Source organism: Mercenaria mercenaria, chromosome 1 (genome assembly GCF_021730395.1).
Source record: "Mercenaria mercenaria strain notata chromosome 1, MADL_Memer_1, whole genome shotgun sequence".
In the NCBI taxonomy this organism is placed as follows: Eukaryota; Metazoa; Mollusca; class Bivalvia; order Venerida; family Veneridae; genus Mercenaria; species Mercenaria mercenaria.
The window spans coordinates 85,254,728-85,276,550 of NC_069361.1; the positions used below are offsets into that span (position 1 = coordinate 85,254,728).

At 34.2% G+C, this 21,823-nt stretch overlaps 1 protein-coding gene across 1 annotated transcript; it reads right to left on the reverse strand.

Annotated features, from left to right (window-relative positions):
• Nucleotides 1–233: 233 nt before the first annotated feature.
• On the reverse strand, nt 234–21,090 carry LOC128559924 (integumentary mucin C.1-like). Its single transcript, XM_053553058.1, has 3 exons — nt 20,208–21,090; nt 17,136–17,339; nt 234–4,806 (listed from the first exon to the last, which is right to left on the reverse strand). Exons 1-3 carry the CDS (start codon nt 20,515–20,517, stop codon nt 4,553–4,555), a joined length of 768 nt encoding a protein of 255 aa, XP_053409033.1. The 5' UTR covers nt 20,518–21,090; the 3' UTR covers nt 234–4,552.
• Nucleotides 21,091–21,823: the final 733 nt, after the last annotated feature.

The following is a 21,823-nucleotide window of genomic DNA, read 5'->3' on the forward strand; positions in this document are numbered from 1 at the left end:
TCCGATAATGGTTCTATCTCAAAAAGGCAAGATTAATCATGCTGATTTTCCTAATCGGCAGTCGAGTTTATAATTTGAACTCTTAAACGTCAAAATCATATTTTGAAAATCAGCCGACCTGTAACAACAATTTTATAAAACGAGTTTAAGAATTCGATATAGAAAGTCACAAAATTTAATGTAATATCCTGTTTATCACATGGTTGTCAAGTATAGAGCACAATTCAAACACTTGTACGACAAAGCAGTCACGTAGAATATGCTCAGCTGCCCTTTAAAACTATCACAAAACTAACGTTAACTTCCTATGTATATGTATACACTCTTTTGAAATTTTGGAGACATAGATAAAAAGTGGTGACGATGAATCAACAGTAGCAAAAATGTCGTAGCACTACAGAGGCAAATAAATACTGTAAGTGCATGACTTCTGTTGCAAAACAGTTATGAAACTGAACTTTGATAAATCCAACATTGTGGTATTCCGTAGGGGTGGGCCTTTAAAACAATGTGAAAGATGGACATTCAACGGAGAGCAAATAGAAGTTGTGTCATGTTAATATAAATATCTTGGTGCCTTTTTTACACCAAAATTATCATGGTCCAAAACTCAAGAAACGCTATCACTCCCAAGCAAACAAGGCAACGAATACCATATTCCGCTATCAAAAACAGTTTGGGTTTTTCGACCCAAAGGACGCTTTCAAGCTGTTTGACATAATTGTAAAGCCTATTTTGACATACTCATCCGAACTATGGGGATATAAACAGTGCAGTAAGATAGAACAAGCACACGTCCGTTTTTGTAAAAGAGTCGCTCTCTTTTAGAGTCAGTTCATAACCTAAATATGGAAAATCCATTAATTCAAAATATTCTTCTCAGGCTTCATGAACTATCTTTAAATAAGTCTATCATATTTTGTTGGATTCCCAGTCATGTTGGTATTCATGGAAACGAGGATGCTGATATTGCAGCAAAGAAATCCCTTTCATTATCACAATCTAATTTGAAATTACCGCATACCGATTTTAGGCCTAATATGAACAAATGCATTTAATCTATTTTATCTAAATGACAATCGTCATGGAACAATGCTTCATTCAATAAACTTCATGATATCAAACCTACTCTAGGGGAATGGCACCAAGGGAACAGATCTGTTCGCAGGGAGGAAGTTGTTCTTTCTCGCTGTCGAATAGGTCATACCCGTTTGACTCGTTCTTATCTTGTGAATAAAGAAGATCAACCCGAATGTGTACCATGTCAAACACCGCTAATTATTAAACATATTTTAATCGACTGTTCGGACTTAAGAATATCAATGTGTTCAATCTTTGAAAGAGTTATTTGAAAACATTTCAGTCGGAAATATTTTATTTCAGTCGGAAATATTTTATCATTTTTAAAGCAGATAGGAATTTAACATTTCTTATTTTTATTTACATCTTTTGCAATATTATTATGTTTGCAGCTGATATTTTAACCACAGACACTTGGGGTTCGGACACCCATCCACCCCGCTCTCCTTCGCCCCTGGTTAAGTTTAGCCAATGATGGGGGTCCGAACCCCAAGTGTCTGTGATTTTAACACATACGTATATACAATTTTTACATAACTGATTTTAGATATGCACTACATTTTTACATGGATGATTTTAGATATGCTTTACATCATGCAGTATCCTTTACATTTTACATGGATGTTTTAAGGTATGCATTAAGTGAATGTGGGAGATTACCGCTTTATGTAACCTACATGACACGTTGTGTTAACTACTGGACTAAACTCATAAATATGCATACAAACAGGTACCCAAAGTAATGTTATATCATGCTACAGCGACTGGATGACGCAGGACGAACAACGTGGGCAACACATATCGAACACCTTTTGTTCCAATATGGATTTGGATTCGTTTCGATAACCGGTGAAATGGGAGACCCCAACGCGAAAACGAGATACACATTCTTATCGTGTGTCCACAGTACCATGTATTTAAGAAACGAATGGGTGAATGGTGTTGTATGTGACCAGTTGTGTTGTATGTGACCAGTTGTTTATAACGATAATGCCCGATAATAGATCAGATAGTATTTTCTCCTTAGCAGAATTTTTAGTTAATGCGTTTCAATTGAGAGGTGTCGAATAAGTAAATAACCAATTTTAAATCCAGTACTGCTCACGGAAGATATGCCAATAAATGTATATTGTTTTTCTTGAAATTGAATACACTTACACGTATTTATACAGGATTTCTATAGATCGATAATAGTGAAATTATAATTCCTACTCATACTATAGACAACAACATCATTTACATTGTATTAAACATGAATGTGTGTGAACCATCTCTCGACATGTTACACTATGTTATATCATTTGTGAATGTATTTTTGGCCGATGGCCTTTAACTGCCAATAAACTATATTTGATTTAATTTGATTTGATTTGAATACAAATTTACAGTTCGCATATCACTAGATGGTCATTATCCAAAAAAGTTGTGTCATAATACTATCAAAATAAGAAATTATGCAGTCACTTGAAAATTCTGACATAATTGTCCTGCGTTTGACTTGTACAATCAATTGAAAAACTTTTTTTAAAATGTGCGTTTTAAGTTTACATCTGAACTTATTTTCACTTGATTGCTTTTATAAGTCTCTTAGAAGGTCATTCCATCATTTTGGACCTATCATACGCACTGATCTATCTGCAAATTTTGTTCTTGCTTTGGTAATAACGAAGTTTATTCCATTTGATGATCTTTGTTTGATATAGTATTTCGGACAGGATGAAGAATTCACTCATAAAATGGAGAGGTGCATTGAATAACTCGAAAAATCAACACTAGAACTTTGAACATTACTCTTGCCTTTACAGGGAACCAATGTAGTTGTTCCAAGATGTTAGTAATTGGTTCATTAAATGAAGCATTGGTCACAACTAGAGCAGCGTGATTTTTGAATATTTGTTTTTTTCAATCTGATATGCTGGTATGTCGGTAAAAAATAGAAAAAAGTGGAAACTCCACAGGTCGCTAAACACAACAAAAACGAAAATGTTGCAGGCTCGGTTTGATTGAACCTTTTCATGGACGGTAGTGGAAATGCATGCTACCGTCCACGCCCTCTAGCCCCGGGTTGAGCAGAACTCAACATTTACACATACTAAAAGTACAAATAACAATGTATAGATATCCGCAGATGTGTTCATATGGCGGTGCACATGGAAATTTCAATGCTACACTAGTGTGTAATTCCATGAAAAGCGGCGTATGGTCCCCAGGTAAAATAATGGGTTTGCCCTAAACGAGAAAACAATGAGCAGAACTAAACAAACTGGTATCTAGAAAGGGGATCTGAGGTTATGGAGACTGCATATCACAGGAACTGCCAAAAGACAAAATTAAAAAGCAGGCACCATATCCAAGTGGTGATTAAACAATACCCAAAGCTATGAAAGCGGGAGTATTGGAACCACCAAGGCCGAAATGTTCATGCTGAGAAACAAAACAGTACCAGTAACACGACATAAAAGTCGTGCCCAACGATCTGAGAAGATCGAAATATAACACCGCTGATTGAATGTACGAGGAGACTTTTTACGGCCGCCACACGGCACAAGCAACGCCGCCGTGATAATAAAATAGAAAAAGCGGACCATGGCAGAAATCAGTGCGAGAATGAATTAAACCATGCACTAGAATTTCTGTTGATTTTTGTGATAGGTGTTTCCGACTTTCTTTCAAATTCTTCAGCTGACCATATGTAATTTGACATTTCTTTCTAAGTCAAAATTCAGATTATTTTTCATATGCACACCAAGATCCCCAACATGATCAACGAATTTCATCTCATAACCACCAACATTTACCTCGTGATGTTAAAAAGCTAGCTGATTCTTAATACAATAGATAATGATTTCTGTTTTTGAATTATTCATTTTCAGTTTGAATTTCGTCATCCACGTACTAATGTCATCCAAACAGCTATGAACTTGTTTTAAAACCTTTGATTTATTTTGCTCGTTGCCAGCTTGGTTCATGATCGTCAGCATATCCATAAAGCTCTGCAAAACTGGAATAATCTGAGCAATTTTGGTAGGCAAAGAAGAAACATTTCTCAGTTCATAGACAAACATTATGACTATGTTATATGTAATTCAGGCAGATTTATGATGCAAGTTGTACATTTATCATAGACTTTAAACAGCTAAAACTGTTGACCAAGTATCAAGTAACAAATGCAGACTCTAGGATATTTACAAGGTTTTTCTATGGCTTAACCTGGCGATTAGTTTTCGACTTCTGGTACTTCACTGTTTAACCTGACATAGATTCAAACAGACTAATATTCTGATAAGATCTATGATAATCAAGTTTAAAAAAGTGGCTTCAACAGTGTTAACGAGGCTTTTATCTGACTTGATTTGATTAAAACTTATACAAAACATACAAAAACAAAGCTTTTTAAAGGTAATGCACGCATTTTAAACAAGTCATGCTTTATTGTACGATCATTTAACAACTGCTGAAATATTTTGGTTCGTCACGCACAATTTCTGAAATAATAATCTACAGATGACATGCTGTTATAGTCTCCTGGATTGGTTAATGGCGTATCTTGTTTGAGTCGACACAATGACCCGCATGCCACACAGTAGTTGAATCCAAGGCATGAAGCTGTGTTTGAGCAGGTGGTTTTACACTGCGACAGAGTAATACCGGCTTCCTCATAAACATGGTCCACCCTCAATGCCATGTCCGGGTAAAAATTATATGTATTTCCGTACACAGAACAAACTGAAAAAGATAAATTTATTAGTGAGTATAATCTTTTAAAATGAAAGTCCAAATCATTTGATATATCCTTTAGTAAAAAACCTTGCCATCAAACTGCAATGTTCATACCTGTCCATTTTAAAATAAGTAAAGTTAATGGCAAAAAGTAAAATAGCAAATCTTATAGCAATGTTCAGTAGTTATAAAGTATTGGCATACGTAGCTCAGGTTATCACGGAAATGAAAACTGTGCTTGCTAGTCGTAAAAGTAAGACACAATACATATTATTGTAACAAAGCCTGATTGTTAAATGGGAAAAAAGTCCTTTCTACACAAACTAAAATGTTGAAACAAAAATGATAAATATTTAAATTTGTTTGTACTATTCTACTGGATATATAAAGGTGCGTTCTTTAGAACTGCCCTGCAACTAAATCGTGCTAGAAAGGGTATAAGGATGCTGTGATCAAACATTTCAACGAACCAATAAAATATGTGCGTTTGCTCATGATAATATTTTTTCTCATCTTTTTTTTTTTTTTTTTTTTTTTGTAGTTGTTTTTTTTTATTTCTTCAGGAAACAGTTTCATCATGGTATTATCTACCGCTATAATACAGCAAATCAGTAAAATAGTGTAGTTACGTCTCCATATTTTATGGGAGATATATTGTTTTGGCTTCGCTGTCTATCTGACTGAGTGTCCGTCATGCCCAGTGTCCTTGCCGGATTTCAGTGAAACATCGTAGGAATGATAGGTTGTGCATCGCGTCGTACTGCCTACACAGATAAATTGTGTTCAGTAATGACCTGTTCATGGTAATGCTTGTATAAATTTGTCTAGATTAATTACATCATTTTTTATAAATTGAGGTAAGTAACTGATATTTTATCGGTCTGATTAGTAGCAAGTCTAGGTACGCATATATTACCGGGTGTGTTATTACAAATTGCACTTTGGTTATTATAATTCGCAGGAGTGTTTAGTAAGAAGCTTGTTTGTGCATATCTTTGACAAATACTCATTAATGATCACTTCAAGGTATTTTTAATCAAAGTTGTCAACAGATTTTGTTATGCATGTATTACTGGTTTAACAGTTAAATGAGTTTTGAATTCTATATATAAGTTCAATGTACAAATTTTGCCTGGACTTCATCTGTTACACGTATTCTACTTGCTGGAACATCAATAATATTTTACAAAATAATTGTTATTTGTTTATCTTATCAGAGTAACCTGCTCGGATTATTTCTTGCTATTTTTGAATTAAATCCTTTTTCTTACGGTAAACTTAATAGGAATGATCAATATCAAACCATGTTACGCATACTTTAGAAGATTTTATGTTTTAAAGCCTTTTAATGAGTTTAAGTCCTTTGATGTTTTCATAAAATCAATATAGACCAATTCCATAGTTTCAGTATATGTTTCTCGTTACATGTTAACAATTATATTCACATCGTAGCTCCTAAAATCTGCATTACCAACATCAAATGCAAAAGAAGATAATATGCACTTTAAAAAAAATCGATAATATTGTTACATGCCAGAAAGCTTCTAAAACCTGTGAGTTAAGAGATAATATACTATATCATTATCAAACCACCGAATACTTTAAGCATGATAACAATCGTTATATCTAAGCAAACCCCTAAAAATGAGTTTATCAAGATAAAATATATCGTTATATTAAAATAAACCTAAAAGTATTGAGTTTGATATGATGTAATATATCGTTCCCTAAAAAAGTGGATTTCTTGTGATATCATATTTCGTTATTTATCATCAAACTGCTGAAATTAGAAATAGTAAGTTTCTTATAGCCTAGTATATCATTTTTCATGATTTAAGAGTTGATATAGTATATATCGTAACATTTTATCAAACCACTGAAACTGGTGAGTTTAGAATGATAATAACTATCGTTATATTTTTGCAAACCGCTGAAAATAGTGATAAAAAATATATCGTTGCATCAATGTGACTAAACAAACTGACATCTCCAGTTACGCTACGCTTAGAATCTGAAGGCGTGCTATTGATTGCCTCTAACTACCCTTCCGCTAGCCATTCAGAGTGTTGCTGTCAACATTTTGTAAGTGAATGTAGAATTTTAAAAAAAATCTATATTTAGCCTGAGGTTTTCATGTTTACAATTCTTATGCCGACCACATCGCGACTACGCCCTCGTTTTTTAGAGAAATCATAAGTCACGATACGAACTTGGTCAGGTAAGATGTCAGACAGCCGGTTAGCTCAGTCGGTAGAGCACTCGCCCTGTAAGCGAGGGGTCCCGGGTTTGAGCCCCGTACTGACTGCACATTTTACTCATCCTTTGACATTCGACGCTATTTTGATGATTCTGCCAAATGCTTGTCGAAACGAGTCGTCTGATTGAATCAAATAAAGACAGATTTGCGAAAAATAAAAATAGCAATTTCGAAAATCCAAATAATACAGAAAGATGAATGTGAATGTGTCATCCTCAGATCTTCGTTTAGAAGATCAAGTACTTTAGTCGGATTGATCGTTGCATATTATCAAACCCGGTTTTGTTAGCATTTATGTTTTAGCAGACATCTAATAAATTACACCTTGAAAAGACTTTTGTTAAAATTCGAATGACTCTATCCGGAGATACAGTTGATCAAAAGAGACAGTCAATCAATACGATGAGTTCTTCAGAGAATCCGCTTACTTTTTTCATTTTTGGGCAAATCATTTGCACAAACTGATATAAACTTCCTTTTTGCCTCGGAGGTAATGTTGATCAGACGCTTTGCATGTTATTGATCCTTTTTAATGGCAGCACTATGTTTAGACACATTCAATTTTCATTACAAAGCAAATGCATATTAGGATTAGCACGGTATTTGCTTGTTTTATTCTGCGTATTGGGTACTGGATTAGCTATTACTATAATTGATTTAAATTAAAATAGCCCAAGCGTGAACCAGCTTTGGAAACAGGGTATGCCTGAGTATTGAATACCTATTATCCCCCGCCGATGAAATCGGGAGGGGGTATTGAAATGGCGTTGTCCGTCCGTCAGTGCGTGCGTGCGTCCGTGTGCAACCATTTCTCAGTAACTAGCAGGTAGAATTTCATGAAACTTGAAATAAACATGAACCAACATACTGCGATGATGCCCGTCAATTTTTGTTTTTGGATTGATCAATTTCCCTTAGAGTTGTTGCCCTTGATGTAATGAAAAATGCCAAAAATGTCCGTCCGCAGCCTTTTTTCAGTAATTATAACTAGCAGGTAGAATTGCATGAAACTTGAAATAAACATGAACCAACATACTGCGATGATGCCCTTCAATTTGTTTTTGATTGGTCAATTTCCCTTAGAGTTATTGCCCTTAATTTTATGCAAAATCTACGTCAGCAGCCATTTCTCAGTAACTAGCTGGTAGAATTTTATGAAACTTGAAATAAATATGAATCAACATACTTTGATGATGCTTGTCATTTTTTTTTAATTTGTCAATTTTTCTTAGAGTTATTGCCCTTTAATTCTTTAAAAAATCTACGGATTTGTACAGAACAAACCAACCAATTGGTAGAATTTCATCAAACTTCTTTCATTCTTTTCCATGAACATTCATTATAAACATGTGAAGTTGTGTACACACACCTGGTCACCACCTTGCCTTTTGGACACACCCCTCCCACTCCCAACCCCATCCCACCCCATCCCCCCCAAAAATCATTCCTTTTTATTATTTTTTTTCAAACTTTCCATGAATATTTATCAACATGCAAAGTTGTACTTTTCCCCCACCTCACTCCTTCACCGCTGCCCCCCTTCCCTCACCCAACCCAAATGAAGTATTCATTTTCTGTTAACTTAATTTTGACTATTGAAATTATTTGCTTCTTAGTAACATCCTTAACTTTTTATCGAATATATCTTTTTGCCATTTCTCATCACAAACCCTTTCGGCGGGGGATACCTATTCATCGAATTTGCTTGTTTATGTTTGACCCTATCCAACCATTTCAACATAACGTTTGTTTGCAAAAAGGTAACCATTTATGCAGATCTGTTACCACATTATAGATTATAGTACATGTAATGAAATGTTAACTATGTTCTACTTAAAGTCGCCTTTTTCATAATTTGATATCAATTTCATCTAAATGATACCCTTAAATCCCAAATATGTATCCTGTGATGACCTTAAAAGTACAAGAGATTTTGTCAGGACGCCTGATTCATGGATTGCAAACATTCTGGAGAACATACAGGTTGCCATTTTATTGCAAAACGTTACAAAATTTAAGTCAAGTATCAAAACTGTGTCTTTAAATGCATCGGTTCATGCATCTTAACATATAGACTAGCTCCTAGACAAAAATGTATCTTTTTACATTTTTATGATTGAATATAGTGAACTGGGCCAGTCTATATCCTATGTCCAATGTGATAACTTTAACATCATTCCTCTGTGAAAATCTTTTAAATAGACTAGCTTTTGTCTGTATGAAACTGAATTGGACAAAAAGGGGGAACAATCTAGTGACTAGTCTACGTAACATATTGCTAGTTCACATGCTGCTTACGTCTGTACATGGAATATTTTACCAGTTGCTGGTGAAGTGTAAATAGCTAATTCACATGCCAATAATACAATTACAATGGTAATAGCAGAGCTACCGGCGCCGTATTACGGTTAGACGAGTAAAAAAGAAAATGGATATCGTGACTGTATAGATCTAAATCTACTATCGAGTTGAAAGTTTGTGGTACTTTTTGGAATCAGTGTTGTTCGGGTTTCTTCCCAATCTGACTAAAGTATATCTCCTATTACGCTATGCATAGGATCTGAGAACGACATATTGATAGCCTCGTTCTGACGACCCTTTCGCTGAGCTTAACATACAACATTTTGCAAATCTACACTTAGCCTTGATATTTTATATTTACAATTCTTATGTCGTAATGTGTAAGATAGCCGGTTAGCTCAGTCGTTAGGCCACTTGCTCTCTAAGCGAGGGGTCCCGGGTTCGAGCCCTGGAATGATTGCACATTTTTCTTACTCTTTGACATTTGAACAAGTCGTCTGATTGGTTCAAATAAAATAGATTTGCGAAAATAAAAATAGCAATACTGGAAATCCAAAATATACAGAAGACGCATGTGATTGGGTCGTTCTCAGATCTTCGTTTAGAAGATCAAGTACTTAAGTCAGGTTGGGTTTCTTCCAGTACACTATGCGCATAGTAATTATCGGAGTCAGTAGTTTATGGATGACAAAGGCGTCTCGCTTACTGCTTTGAACATTGAATAAATGAGTAATTGATAATAAAAAATTAGCGCTAAACATATTTTCTGCGTAGAAAAAAACAACAACAATATTTTCAATGTGTAACGATTTTCGTCACGCTGCCGTAACTGAAATTTATTATATATATACATATGTTTGAAAAGTATGACGTCATAGTTCGACAGTGGCCTAATAGATGGCGTCTTCGCTTTGCAATCCAGAGGTCGGAAGTTCAATCCTCACCATTGCCAGACTTTTTTTTTAAATTTTCTATTTTATATTTTAGTACTTTTTTTTAATTCTATTTATCATGAATTTTGAAAATATTGTAACAAAGGTCATTCATGTGAAAAATTAACGAGCGTTTTGTTTTGATGTCAGGTTCAAATGTACTGCCTGTACAGTAGATATAACTTTTAGAAAACGGTTTGGGGTCAAAATTAATAGGCACTAAACTCTGAAAACACATATTGCTCTTCCCCACTTTCACATTATATTTCATCCAATATCTTAAAACTCACTGACCATAATTTAACACTAGGAAAAAAAATATTGGCTATACAAAATGACGAGAATTATAATAAACATCAAAAGGTTCCTACTACCATCCCTACTCTATAGAGCTAAAAATCCATAGACTCTTAACTTAGCAGTTCAGTAAATTAAACAGGTTTTTTTCGAGAATTTCGACAAACAGTGATTTTCTCTGGGTAAAATTCTGATCATTAACTTTAAAAAATGGTTTGTCTTTTGAATTTAAAGCAAGCTTTGTATATATAAATGACTGCTTGTCATTCTCCCATACCAGACGTTTATCATAGCTGTATTGGACCCATTCTTCCTTCCAAAAAGAACCGTAACTGGACAATAATGATGTTAAAAAGAATTAATTACAATTATAGTCATTGTCTACGATCCCAGGATTACGTAAATTCTGATCTCTATAAACTTTGGAATTGGAACATGAACTATATATTTCCAAACATTCACACGAAAAGAGACACAAAGTCTTAGGCTATAGGCCTACTGAGATTCTGTTAGGCTTAAACATTTCACAGTCCAAGCTTTTCAATTTGAAGCAGTTATTATTACTGGTTTCTATGATAATAATATATGTAAAATTGTTAATGCAGTACGTTTTAATATGAATAACAAAAATTATTCAAATATGTTTTTCTCTTCATCTTGATGCAAATGCAAATCTATACCGAACTTTCTTTTGTTAAGAATACTTGTTGAGTTTCGAGAGTCTAAGACATAACAAACTTATATTGCATTCAGAAATCATAAAGTATTATTAATACAAATTATTGTAATAGATCTAAAAGAACATAAACTTCCTAAAATGGTTCCGTAATTCCAGATATTTGCAGCCACTACAATAACACCACTGCTTTAATTTTTTATGGGGCACTGGTGGTTTTTCAAGGGAGCCCTGCCTTTTAGGTAGCACCTAATTTCATATTATTTAATTTTGTAAATATTTTCTATTCCCAAAAATTTCAAACAGAGCAAAATTAACTGTTTTTACAGTAGTGCCAGGAAATATGTACATTTTTATTTAATTTAGAATATATGATGCATTATAGAGGATATAATTAGTTTTACCATAGTATCCTCGAAATTAGTATAGTTGAGAGTTTTACATTTATTCGTTAGTCATATTGTAATGAGTAATTAATTTCTTCGTTAAAAGAACAGGTTGATTTACGCGTATGAAATCTATAACGTATGCTACTTATTAGGTTAACTTTAAAATTCTTGCAAAACTGTTTTGGTATCTTTCTTTTCTAATACATTTTTTTTCTACGTTTTGGATGGTTTAGGTTAACAAATACATTCCTTTGTGCAATACATTCATGATTGGATGGTTTTAATAACTTGAATATAAAACAAGCAAATAAGTGACGTTCAGTCAACAATAAGTAACATTTGTAAAATAATCGAACATAAATATTTCCAGCCATGGAAACCTGTTGAATGACTTTCTCAGAACGGATGAGGGGCCCATGACGGAAACATCTTTTCGGCATAGAACAACTAGGGCACTTAATAAATTCTGGCGCTATGGACCTTCCACAGAAGTCGTTGCTATTATTCTTCCTGATTGCAATTCTTTGCTTTTAAATCTTTTACAGATTTTATTTCATATCGACTATATATTATTTTGACGTAAAGTATTACCATCAAAATATACTGTGCTTTAACAGTAATTCGAGATTGTTTTCGCTATCTGTCAACGCTTATTTGCACACGCTACGCACCGTCGTTTCAATTACTTCCCTTGTTTTTATCCAGAATCGTATAATGCATTCTTCTCACTTTTATTGAAGTATGAAATGTTTCGAACTAAGAATGCACGAAAACTAACAAAACACTTTTTTTTCATATTAATTGTTTTATTAAACTTCTATAACAAGACCCCTTAAAAGAATATTTAATATGCGAAAGTAGGAACCTTTTGGTAAGCTAAATCTTGTTATGCTTATGTTCAACATAGCTGAGACCGAAATATCTACGAAGTACATAATACTGGTTACATATACTGGTATGTCTTCGACCAATTACGCAAAGTTTCATTTAGAAAAGTCTCTTTGGGTTTATTGATTACTACAGCTAGTTTTCAGCTTGTAAATGCATTAGCAATTGCTCTTACAAAGTAGAAAACGTCTCCCTGTGATTCGAAACCTTCGATCTTATCGTTGCTTTTAAAAAAAAATCTTATCGAACAAGAAATAATGCGTTAAAAGTTGCTTAATCATAAACATAGTCTCTACACTACAAAACATTATTTTAGTAATTTGTATTCTACCAATATGTTCCTTTCAGTTAATCTAAAGAAAATACTGTTTGCTTTTGCACTGGCACCAGAACAGAAAGAGAATGCAACTGTACATGTTAAATGTTTCTTCAATTATTCTTATCTTAGAGAAACAACGCATAATTTATAGCTTTTTCAACGTTGCAGAAAATAATATAACTCCCTGGTGAAGTTCCGGTCTAGATTACAAAACTATCCTGACTGGTTGTATGTCAGTCGACGTTTAACTACACGTGTATGCTAAAATGTGTATATGTAGCATAATTGTGCAATATTAATTAAATAAACAGCACAGATGTATACTAATGTATGATTTCAAATTCAAAATCATTTCTAAAATGAATTTCATTCATGACTTCGAATTTTATTGTAAAATATTTTGCATTCTGGTTTTGTTTGTTTACATTTCACTTGACACGTGCACACTACTATGATCTCTGGACCTGATGTAGGGAAGCTCACATAAGTATTATGGACCATGTTTCTTTTAGTATACAGATGCATTTTCTCTGTGGTCTGGTGTCAGTGGGTTTTTGCATCACTTCACTTTTTATACGCCCGTTTGAAAAACGGGACGTATTGTGGGAACGCCCCTGGCGGGCGGGCGGCGTCCACAGACTTTGTCCGGAGCATATCTTCTACATGCATGAAGGGATTTTGATGAAACTTGGCACAGTTGTTCACCATCATGAGACGGAGTGTCATGCGCAAAAATCAGGTCCCTAGGTCTAATGTCAAGGTCACACTTAGAGGTCAAAGGACACAAGAAAGAAAACTTTGTCCGGAGCATATCTTCTTCATGCATGGAAGGATTTTGATATAACTTGGCACAAATGTTTACCACCACGAGGCGGAGTGTCATGCGCAAGAACCAGGTCCCTAGGTCTAAGGTCAAGGTCACACTTAGAGGTCAAAGGATACAAGAATAAAAACCTTGTCCGGAGCATTTCTTCTTCATGCATAGAGGGATTTTGATATAACTTTGCACAAATGTTCACCACTACGAGGCGGAGTGTCATGCGCAAGAACCAGGTCCCTAGGTCAAAGGTCAAGGTCACACTTAGAGGCCAAAGGTCAGATACAAGAATGACTTTGTCCGAAGCATTTCTTCTTCATGCATGGAGGGATTTTGATGTAACTTGGCACAATTATACACCATCATGAGACAAAGTGTCATGCGCAGTTCCTTTCTTTAGAATTACTTCCCTTTGTTGTTACTATAAATAGCTTATATTGTAACTTTTTCATTACTAGTCGTAGGGAATAATCGAGACCACTTTTCTGTAGTACAACATGCATGCTACATCCAATTATGAGGTGTATTTTGACCAGTCTCTACCTGGTAAAGATTTTTGTGTGGACTTACAATTAATTTTTTTGGATTTTTTTTTTTTTTTTTTTTTTTTTTTTTTTTAAAGATTATCTTCCCTTAGTTGTTACTATAAATAACTTATATTGTAACTTTTTTATAATTGACCGTAAGGAAAAAACAAGACCACTTTTCTGTGGTACAACATGGATGTTACTTTCAAATTTTAGGTGTATTTTAAGGTATCTCTACCTGGTAAGGAGTTTTTTTGTGGACTTAGGAAAACAAATGACATGGACAGACTCAATCAAACCGAGTCTGCAATTTTCACTGTTTGCATTGTTTTCGGTGCTTCCGAAGGATCTACTTTCCAGATTTTATTTACAATGATTACTAAACAACCACAAAATTAAAATTCGATTTGCAAATACAGGTGCTAGAGTAAAGAAATTTGCTGTGACGGGCGTATATTGTGACATTCTGGCACTCTTGTTATCTTATATTTTAGACGAACTTGTTGAGAATATATACCGATCGACACCTGGGCCATTTTTCTACACTTACCACTATTTGTTTTACAAGCAGGTAATTGGTAATTACAGATATTGTTATTTGTTACATTTAATGTCAATACATAACAAATTGCACACTACGTAACTGGTTTCTCTTGAGAATCGCAATATCCATTATACAATATCAATATATTGCTTTCCGCTCTCATTTGCAATTTCAATGTCATACGCCAAAGAGCATAGACAATTGAATTATGTCAATAAACGAGAAGAATCGGGAGACATCCTGGCAAAGTTTTTTTTTTTTAAAAAAAAATCCTAATTAACTTTAAGCATAGCCTTTAGACGAATAAGTATCAAAAAACAGCCTGTTCATTTACAGGGGAATTCTTTTTAGAAGTTAGGTTCCTACGAATTAAGGCGCAGTCGTATTAACCTCGCTTTTGCTCGGAAGTCGTCAAGCTCCCAACAGCCTATAAAAACATTGTTTGAATTACAACATATTTTTACTTGGAAACTAACTTTGTAAGGTATCTTTTGATGATATCGAGTGGAAAAGTCAATGAAATACTGTTGTTTTAGACTTTCATGAAAATCGCTATTTTTATATCCTTGCCGCGGCCGTAATGTAATAAAACGTATTAGCGTCTGATGGTTCTCTCATGCTTTCGTAGAATCAACATTACACGAAAACATCAAAAATGGCCTTTTAAACGATTTGACGAAGTCCCAAAAATTTCTACATACCCTTGCTCCGTTACGAACCCTTGTTGAATTTGTGTTAATTCCCAGTTCAACTATGTTTTCGTAGATGAAAAGGTAACATATCATGCTAAAGTCCAGGTATTTTCAAATCGTTAGAAAGTGCTCAAAATTGACTCCCTATCAGCGAAACAAAGTTCACACGCTCACATTTAGACGGTATGATCCCTGTGCGTGACCCATGACTATAGACCAATGCAAATAAGACTTTTCAATTTAAGCCTGTTTATTTTCATTTTCTTTACTTCTGGAAAAAAGCTGATGGTCGTCCGGCTTCATTTACTGTGTAGTCAAAAACATACGATGGCTGGCGAGACTGCATAAAAATTTGCCGGCCGTCCTAAGGTCCTAAGGGTATTACAATAACTGCTCATCAACCCAATTGTTTCTGTCTCAAAGCTCGTATCGCCGATGTGTACAGCAATAACGCTGTCAATGAAACACCCTTTCATTAAATTAATTTGCCTGACTGCTCACGGCACTTCTGTATTCGTCGGAATATTACTTTCTTCATATTCAAAATAAAATAAGATAAATAAATACAAGTAATAGAAAGAGTGGGGGTTCACGAGAAAAATTAGGTTATTTTGAGGAGGCATAGCCTTCGAGAAATAACCTCATTAATCGAGTGTCCCCTACGCTTTCTGTTTTGTATCATGGTCCGCCAATATGAACAACGCATTCGACTACTAATTTTGATTGACAAGTTAACATTCCATTTTAAGCGTTGGTACTATCACGTGACAAGCGTACTCTAACTGAAATAGAGAACTGTTTCCGAAAGTTTAACATTTCCCTACAGTATTCCATGTGTATGCGGGACCTAAGACATGTTCTCTAACTTGGTTAGAGTACTGCTGATAGCCACGCTATCTTCCTCAGTTGAAGAATATTGCTGATAGAAGGTAACAGTTATAATGTATGCGACCTAAACATGTTTCAACTTGTGTAAGTACTGCAATGCATATCTAACCCTAAGTTAAGAATTTTGACGATAGAGGTACATGTTGATATATTACACTGATAACCATATAAATGATAGAATCTATCGATATTCAATCAGTATGCAAAGATTAATGCATAACCACCTGAAGTTTTGAATTTAACTGGTATTGTTAAAGATACTTTCAGCTTCCTTATAAAATTTGTGATACATAAGTGATCATCAATGATAGAAACTAGTTTTGATACGAAGTTTTATTAAAGACTGATATCAAGTCATATATAAAATTTGTAATAAAGGTGTTTTCATATGATCAATAGTTTATCACGAATTTTTTATGCATTGGCTAAAATGCATGACTAAGGTAGATTTTTTATATCATTAAATCTTTATCATGGAAATTCAAAATAACCGCAATAAATAAAACCGTTTCCAAGACAATTTGCACAAAATATTTGCGACCTCCAGTTATTTCAAAAATTGCATCAAAGGCCAATAACATTACAAATTAAGATTTTGTTGACGTGATATACGTAAAATTATATCTGAAGTAAATTAATTTCTTGGGGAAAAAGGCTTCAATGAGATTTTTCACCAAAGCTTTCTTAAACAATTTATATCTTTATAGTCAAGAGAGAGATGTTTCGTCTACATAGAAGAATGTTGTTCTTGCTTTAGCGTTATAACTCATATGTGATGACCATTCATTAAGAGAAAAAAATATCATACATGTAACACAGCCGCCAGATCCGGAATCGTAACTATATCCAGCAACACATTGGCAGGTTCCCTGTAAACAAATTGTTGAGGGCAACGTGCATTCGGCATGTGTCGTGCAGGTGGCATTATAGCTAACCGTAGGAGTTGTAGTGGTAGTGGTTGTTGAAGTGGTAGTGGTTGTTGTAGTGGTTGTTGTCGTCGTAGTTGTCAATTCTAAAATAATTATTTTCAGTTGTATAATGAAATTCACATCGATATACTTGTAGGTTGCTGAATATAAATGTTGTTATTGGCTCGACAAAAACAAAACAAAACATTATGATGACATTAATCAAAGCATAATTAATAAGGACAAAAGGGAAAACTATAATATTCTTTAGCAATGGAGTTGTTTTTTTTTTCAATTCACTGCCATGTTATGTTTCGATACGGACGCGCGGTACTGAGTGAATATCTAAGCTCATCCCTACCCTGACACATTAACTCGTTTCAAAACGGATTTATTGATTGCGGACGTGCAAATATGTTGTCTGAACAAATCTGTTACTAGTAAGCTTTTTAACGATTAAATCGGTAACAAGGTCATTGGAAAGTTAAATTGCGACTAATATCTTTGAACATAACATGCGTGTTTTAAACGGATTCATACCGCAAGTTTAGTCCGCAAATCTGACAGATTACGAACTGAGATTTCCCAACACATTCACATTACCAGTCGGGATAGACCCCTAAAAGTTAGAGAAGTATACGCCACGCCATCTGGTTATTTTAGTTTTAAAAGCAACAGGGGTTACGTTCAATTAAAATATAATTTGCATTTAGTTAGTACGTAAAACTATTAGCATTACAGTTATTAAGAAAGTAGAGTGTGACGTATTACGTATTCTTGCATACCAGACGGGGATTTCCGGTATTTTTACCGGTGCTGGAAAAATCCATCTTACACCCCGGGGTGTAAGATGACTCTCGTGCTTTAAATGACGTATTACGAACTACATATATGTAGAAGATTTATGTAGTTATTTACATTTTATTTCGAAAAACGGAATAAAAATCCAATATCTTGACAGTTCCTCTTTGTTCCTGATAGTATATTTTTCGATTCAAAACACGTATAGCGTTACGCTGCAACTGATAAAACAAAACCGGATCTAAACATTGTTATTTGTTTTTGAAACGGCATAACGTCTTCCCTGTTTACGGACGTTGGTTTCCCGCGCTTTGTTTAAATACGCTGCTATAAGAAATAGTTCTAAAAAGAAAGCCGTTCGACTGACTTTTTTTTATTATTATATCTTGATATCGGTATGCAAGAAAAAGATTCTGTCACTGGTTATAGGTGCAGATGAGAATATCCGGCTCTCGGGTAACAGTTTAGGCGGTAACTCGATAGGAACCTCGTTACCGCCTAAACAATTACCCTCGAGGCCGGAAATTCCCATCTGCACCTACAACCAGTGAAAGAATCTTATACGAGTATACACACCGTTCAACGTATTTACCGTAAGTGCGTTAGTATGAATTTTAAATAATAGACATACCATGTCTCTTGAGTTCAAAAAATCTTTCGAAAAAAAAATTTTTTATCCTGACACAATAAGGATCTTTATTCATTAGTCAGCGTTATAAGAAGTGAGATTTATGAGGAATATATTTGTAAAGATTTATTTGTGGGATCTAAGACTTGTTTAAGATAGTTCTGCATGTTTGATAAACCAAGAGTAATGGCATAACGTTATTTATCCAGATAACGTAGAATGAAACCTGGACTCGGTATACGGAATGAAAATCGTTCTGTGAGTTAATGGCAGCCCGTTAGTCAATTTTTATTAAAACGGCAACATTACTTTCTTTCTAAAGATAAAATTTTATATTAAAACGTTAAACACGTTAATTAATTCAAACATTCTCTTAAAATCAATGTGCACCGTGCGGATCTCTTTAATCATCGGCATATATTTGAAAAATAAGCACACGAATTTATACATTTTATTCCACCATATTATAGATTACATGTTCACTTCTTACTGTGAGGAGTTTCATTAATATCTACATTGTAGAAAACAAAACTCATGCACGAAATGTTATCAAAATTGCGATTTCCCTCATAGAATCCAATAATGAAAACGTGTGAGGTCCAAATTTTTCAAATTATTCTAGCAAAAACTCAAGCACACGACCCTATCTACTTGTTCGTCCACTTTTCTTTATGTTTTGTGAAGTTTTTGTTTGTTGTTGTTGTTGTTTTGTTGATTTTTTTTAAGAAAAAAAAACAGGGTTAAATCAAATCTGCATTTTATTAAAAAAATTGATCTAAACGTGCAGAACTACCTTAAGGTTTAATAAACCGGAAATGATAGCCTAACGTCATTTATCCGGAAAACGTAGAATAAAGCCTGGATTCGGCGTACGGAAATGAAAATCAGTTTATGAATTAAAGGCAACCTGTGAATAAATTTATAAAATTGTAAGTCTCTATCTTTCTGAAATTAAAATATGATATTAAAACATCTGACACGTTAAATAATACAAAATAATGTCTTAAAATTAGCTTCAAATCGGCAGTTCACTTTAATCATGGCCAAACATCTCAGAAATAAGCACACGGACCTATACATTTTATTTCACTATATTATTGGCCATATGTTTATTTACGACTGTGAGAAATTTTATCAAAATCTACATTGTAGAAAATTTTCTATTCGCGAAAAAATGTTATGAAACTTGCTATTTTCCCATAGACTCCCATTATGAAAAATTGCGTGAGGTCCAAATTGTTCAAATCAGTCTAGCAATAAATCAGGCACACGACCCTATCCTTTTTATTTGCTGAATTTTCTAGGTATATTCTGAAGTTTAGAAAAATCAGAGTATAATCAAATTCTACATTGTAGAAAAAAATTGAACCAAACGTTCAGAACTGCCTTAAGTCTAACGTTTCAAATCATTATATGCGTCTTATAGTACACACTTACTGGATGGCTTGCCGGTCAACAGTCAAAACGTTTGCCTGAAATCCGAAGTCTTATATCATTTTAGAAACCTTTATGAGAAGCTTTTTCAAAATAATATGTAAAATACCTGTTGTTTTGTAGTACACTGAGCCTGTCCTCACGCTACATCCAATCGCTGACCCAACAATTGTTGAAGAGCCTTTGCACAGCTTGTCTTGTTTTACATAAAAGAAACTTTTGCAAGATTGTATAATACCGCAATAGCCGGCACACTCACTGGCACTCCTAGCCCTTCCTAGATCAGTAGAATCACATAATACATTCACAACTAATGGGTCCTTTTCAAAAGTTTCTGAGCTTAAACTAAAAATATGTGTAAAACTGAAAAAAATAACTATCATCCAAAAAAGTATGAAATTACACATGTAATCTATCATCTTTCTGTGTATCCATTTATCATCTGAACGAACAGGATGTCTGTTCACAACGCCGTTGTGCCATTAGTTTGTTCGTTTTCCAATACACTGATCGTTGCTCGGAGAATTGGAACCACTTAAGTTGTTAGTTTTTGAAAGTCAAATAATTGCAATTTATTCTTTTAAAATGAGTTTGATATGAAAGTCAAAGAAAATAATATTAAGCAAGTGAAAAAAATCTGATTAAGTAATCTGTTAAGTAACCTGGCAAATTGCAGACAAGTTAAACTGTTTTATAGCACTGTTTATTTCAAAACGCATCTCCATAAATGGTACGTGACACAATCTCTTTGACCGGATATTGCTTAAAAACTCCTGGTTATAGAACTTTAATAGTATTGATAGCAACATACAATTATTGTTCTAAAGCCGGAAAAAATATAAATCACAAATCCATTAGTTACTGTTTGAAAATACGCTGCTCGGCCGGCTATGATGCATATGAAAATTAATTCTCACTATAAAGGCTCCACCACTTCGCTCATTTTTAATTGAAAACAGGACAAAAGTTCAGCAGGAAAAGTCTCATTCGAACAGTCTACAATGAACAGATTTTTTCCATTTAAAAGTCAATACTGGTTGGCGACCCAGATTGGGACAATTTTACAACCTTTTCAGCTGTCATATTTTCATTTTAACGCAAGATCCATGACATGTTACCTAAATCAAGTTCAGTTCTTCGATGTCACAAAACGCAAATTTGTTTGTATCTAAAATAAAGTGAACACGTCACTGAGGTGCGAAAGAGGGTACGTAAATTTAACGTTTTTAGCGTGTTGCAGGACCCTGAAATGGGACAGTAGGAAAACGCCAATTATCGTTATTTCTGTCTTGCAGAATCACTTTTAGGTCGGTGTTAATGATAAAAAGACATGTTTACCGTGTTTACATTCGACTATCAATGTTTGATATAAGGCTGTTGAGAATTGAAAAAATTAGCTGGCCTATATACGACGCAAAATTTTGATTAAACATTGGTTAAACGCATTTCACTCGTGCTTTAACGGGAAAACATTGACACTTGTTTTTATATGGTACTATCTACCCATTTTGATAATTTTAAAACACGCAATTTTCTCGTTTGCATTTAGCAGATTGTAAATGAGTACCCTTTGAATAATGTTGGGCCTCAAAACAAGTATGCGCATGCGCACTTAAAGCACATGCTACTTCGTGAACAAATGAAAATGTTCCAGTTTTGTAAGTTTTATTTACCGATTTGCATTTGTTGCAGTGGATGTTGCACATAAAGCAAACGTCTGTGTAC

What these genes read in the sequence shown, in the direction of transcription:
- LOC128559924 (XM_053553058.1), bottom strand. Translation starts at nt 20,517, where the DNA reads ATGATAGATTACATGTGTAATTTCATACTTTTTTGGATGATAGTTATT. An exon ending in AGTGTACTACAAAACAACAG is followed by an intron (nt 17,340 to 20,207) that starts GTATTTTACATA and finishes TAATTATTTTAG; the next exon opens with AATTGACAACTACGACGACA. An exon ending in ATCTGGCGGCTGTGTTACAT is followed by an intron (nt 4,807 to 17,135) that starts GTATGATATTTT and finishes TATCTTTTTCAG; the next exon opens with TTTGTTCTGTGTACGGAAAT.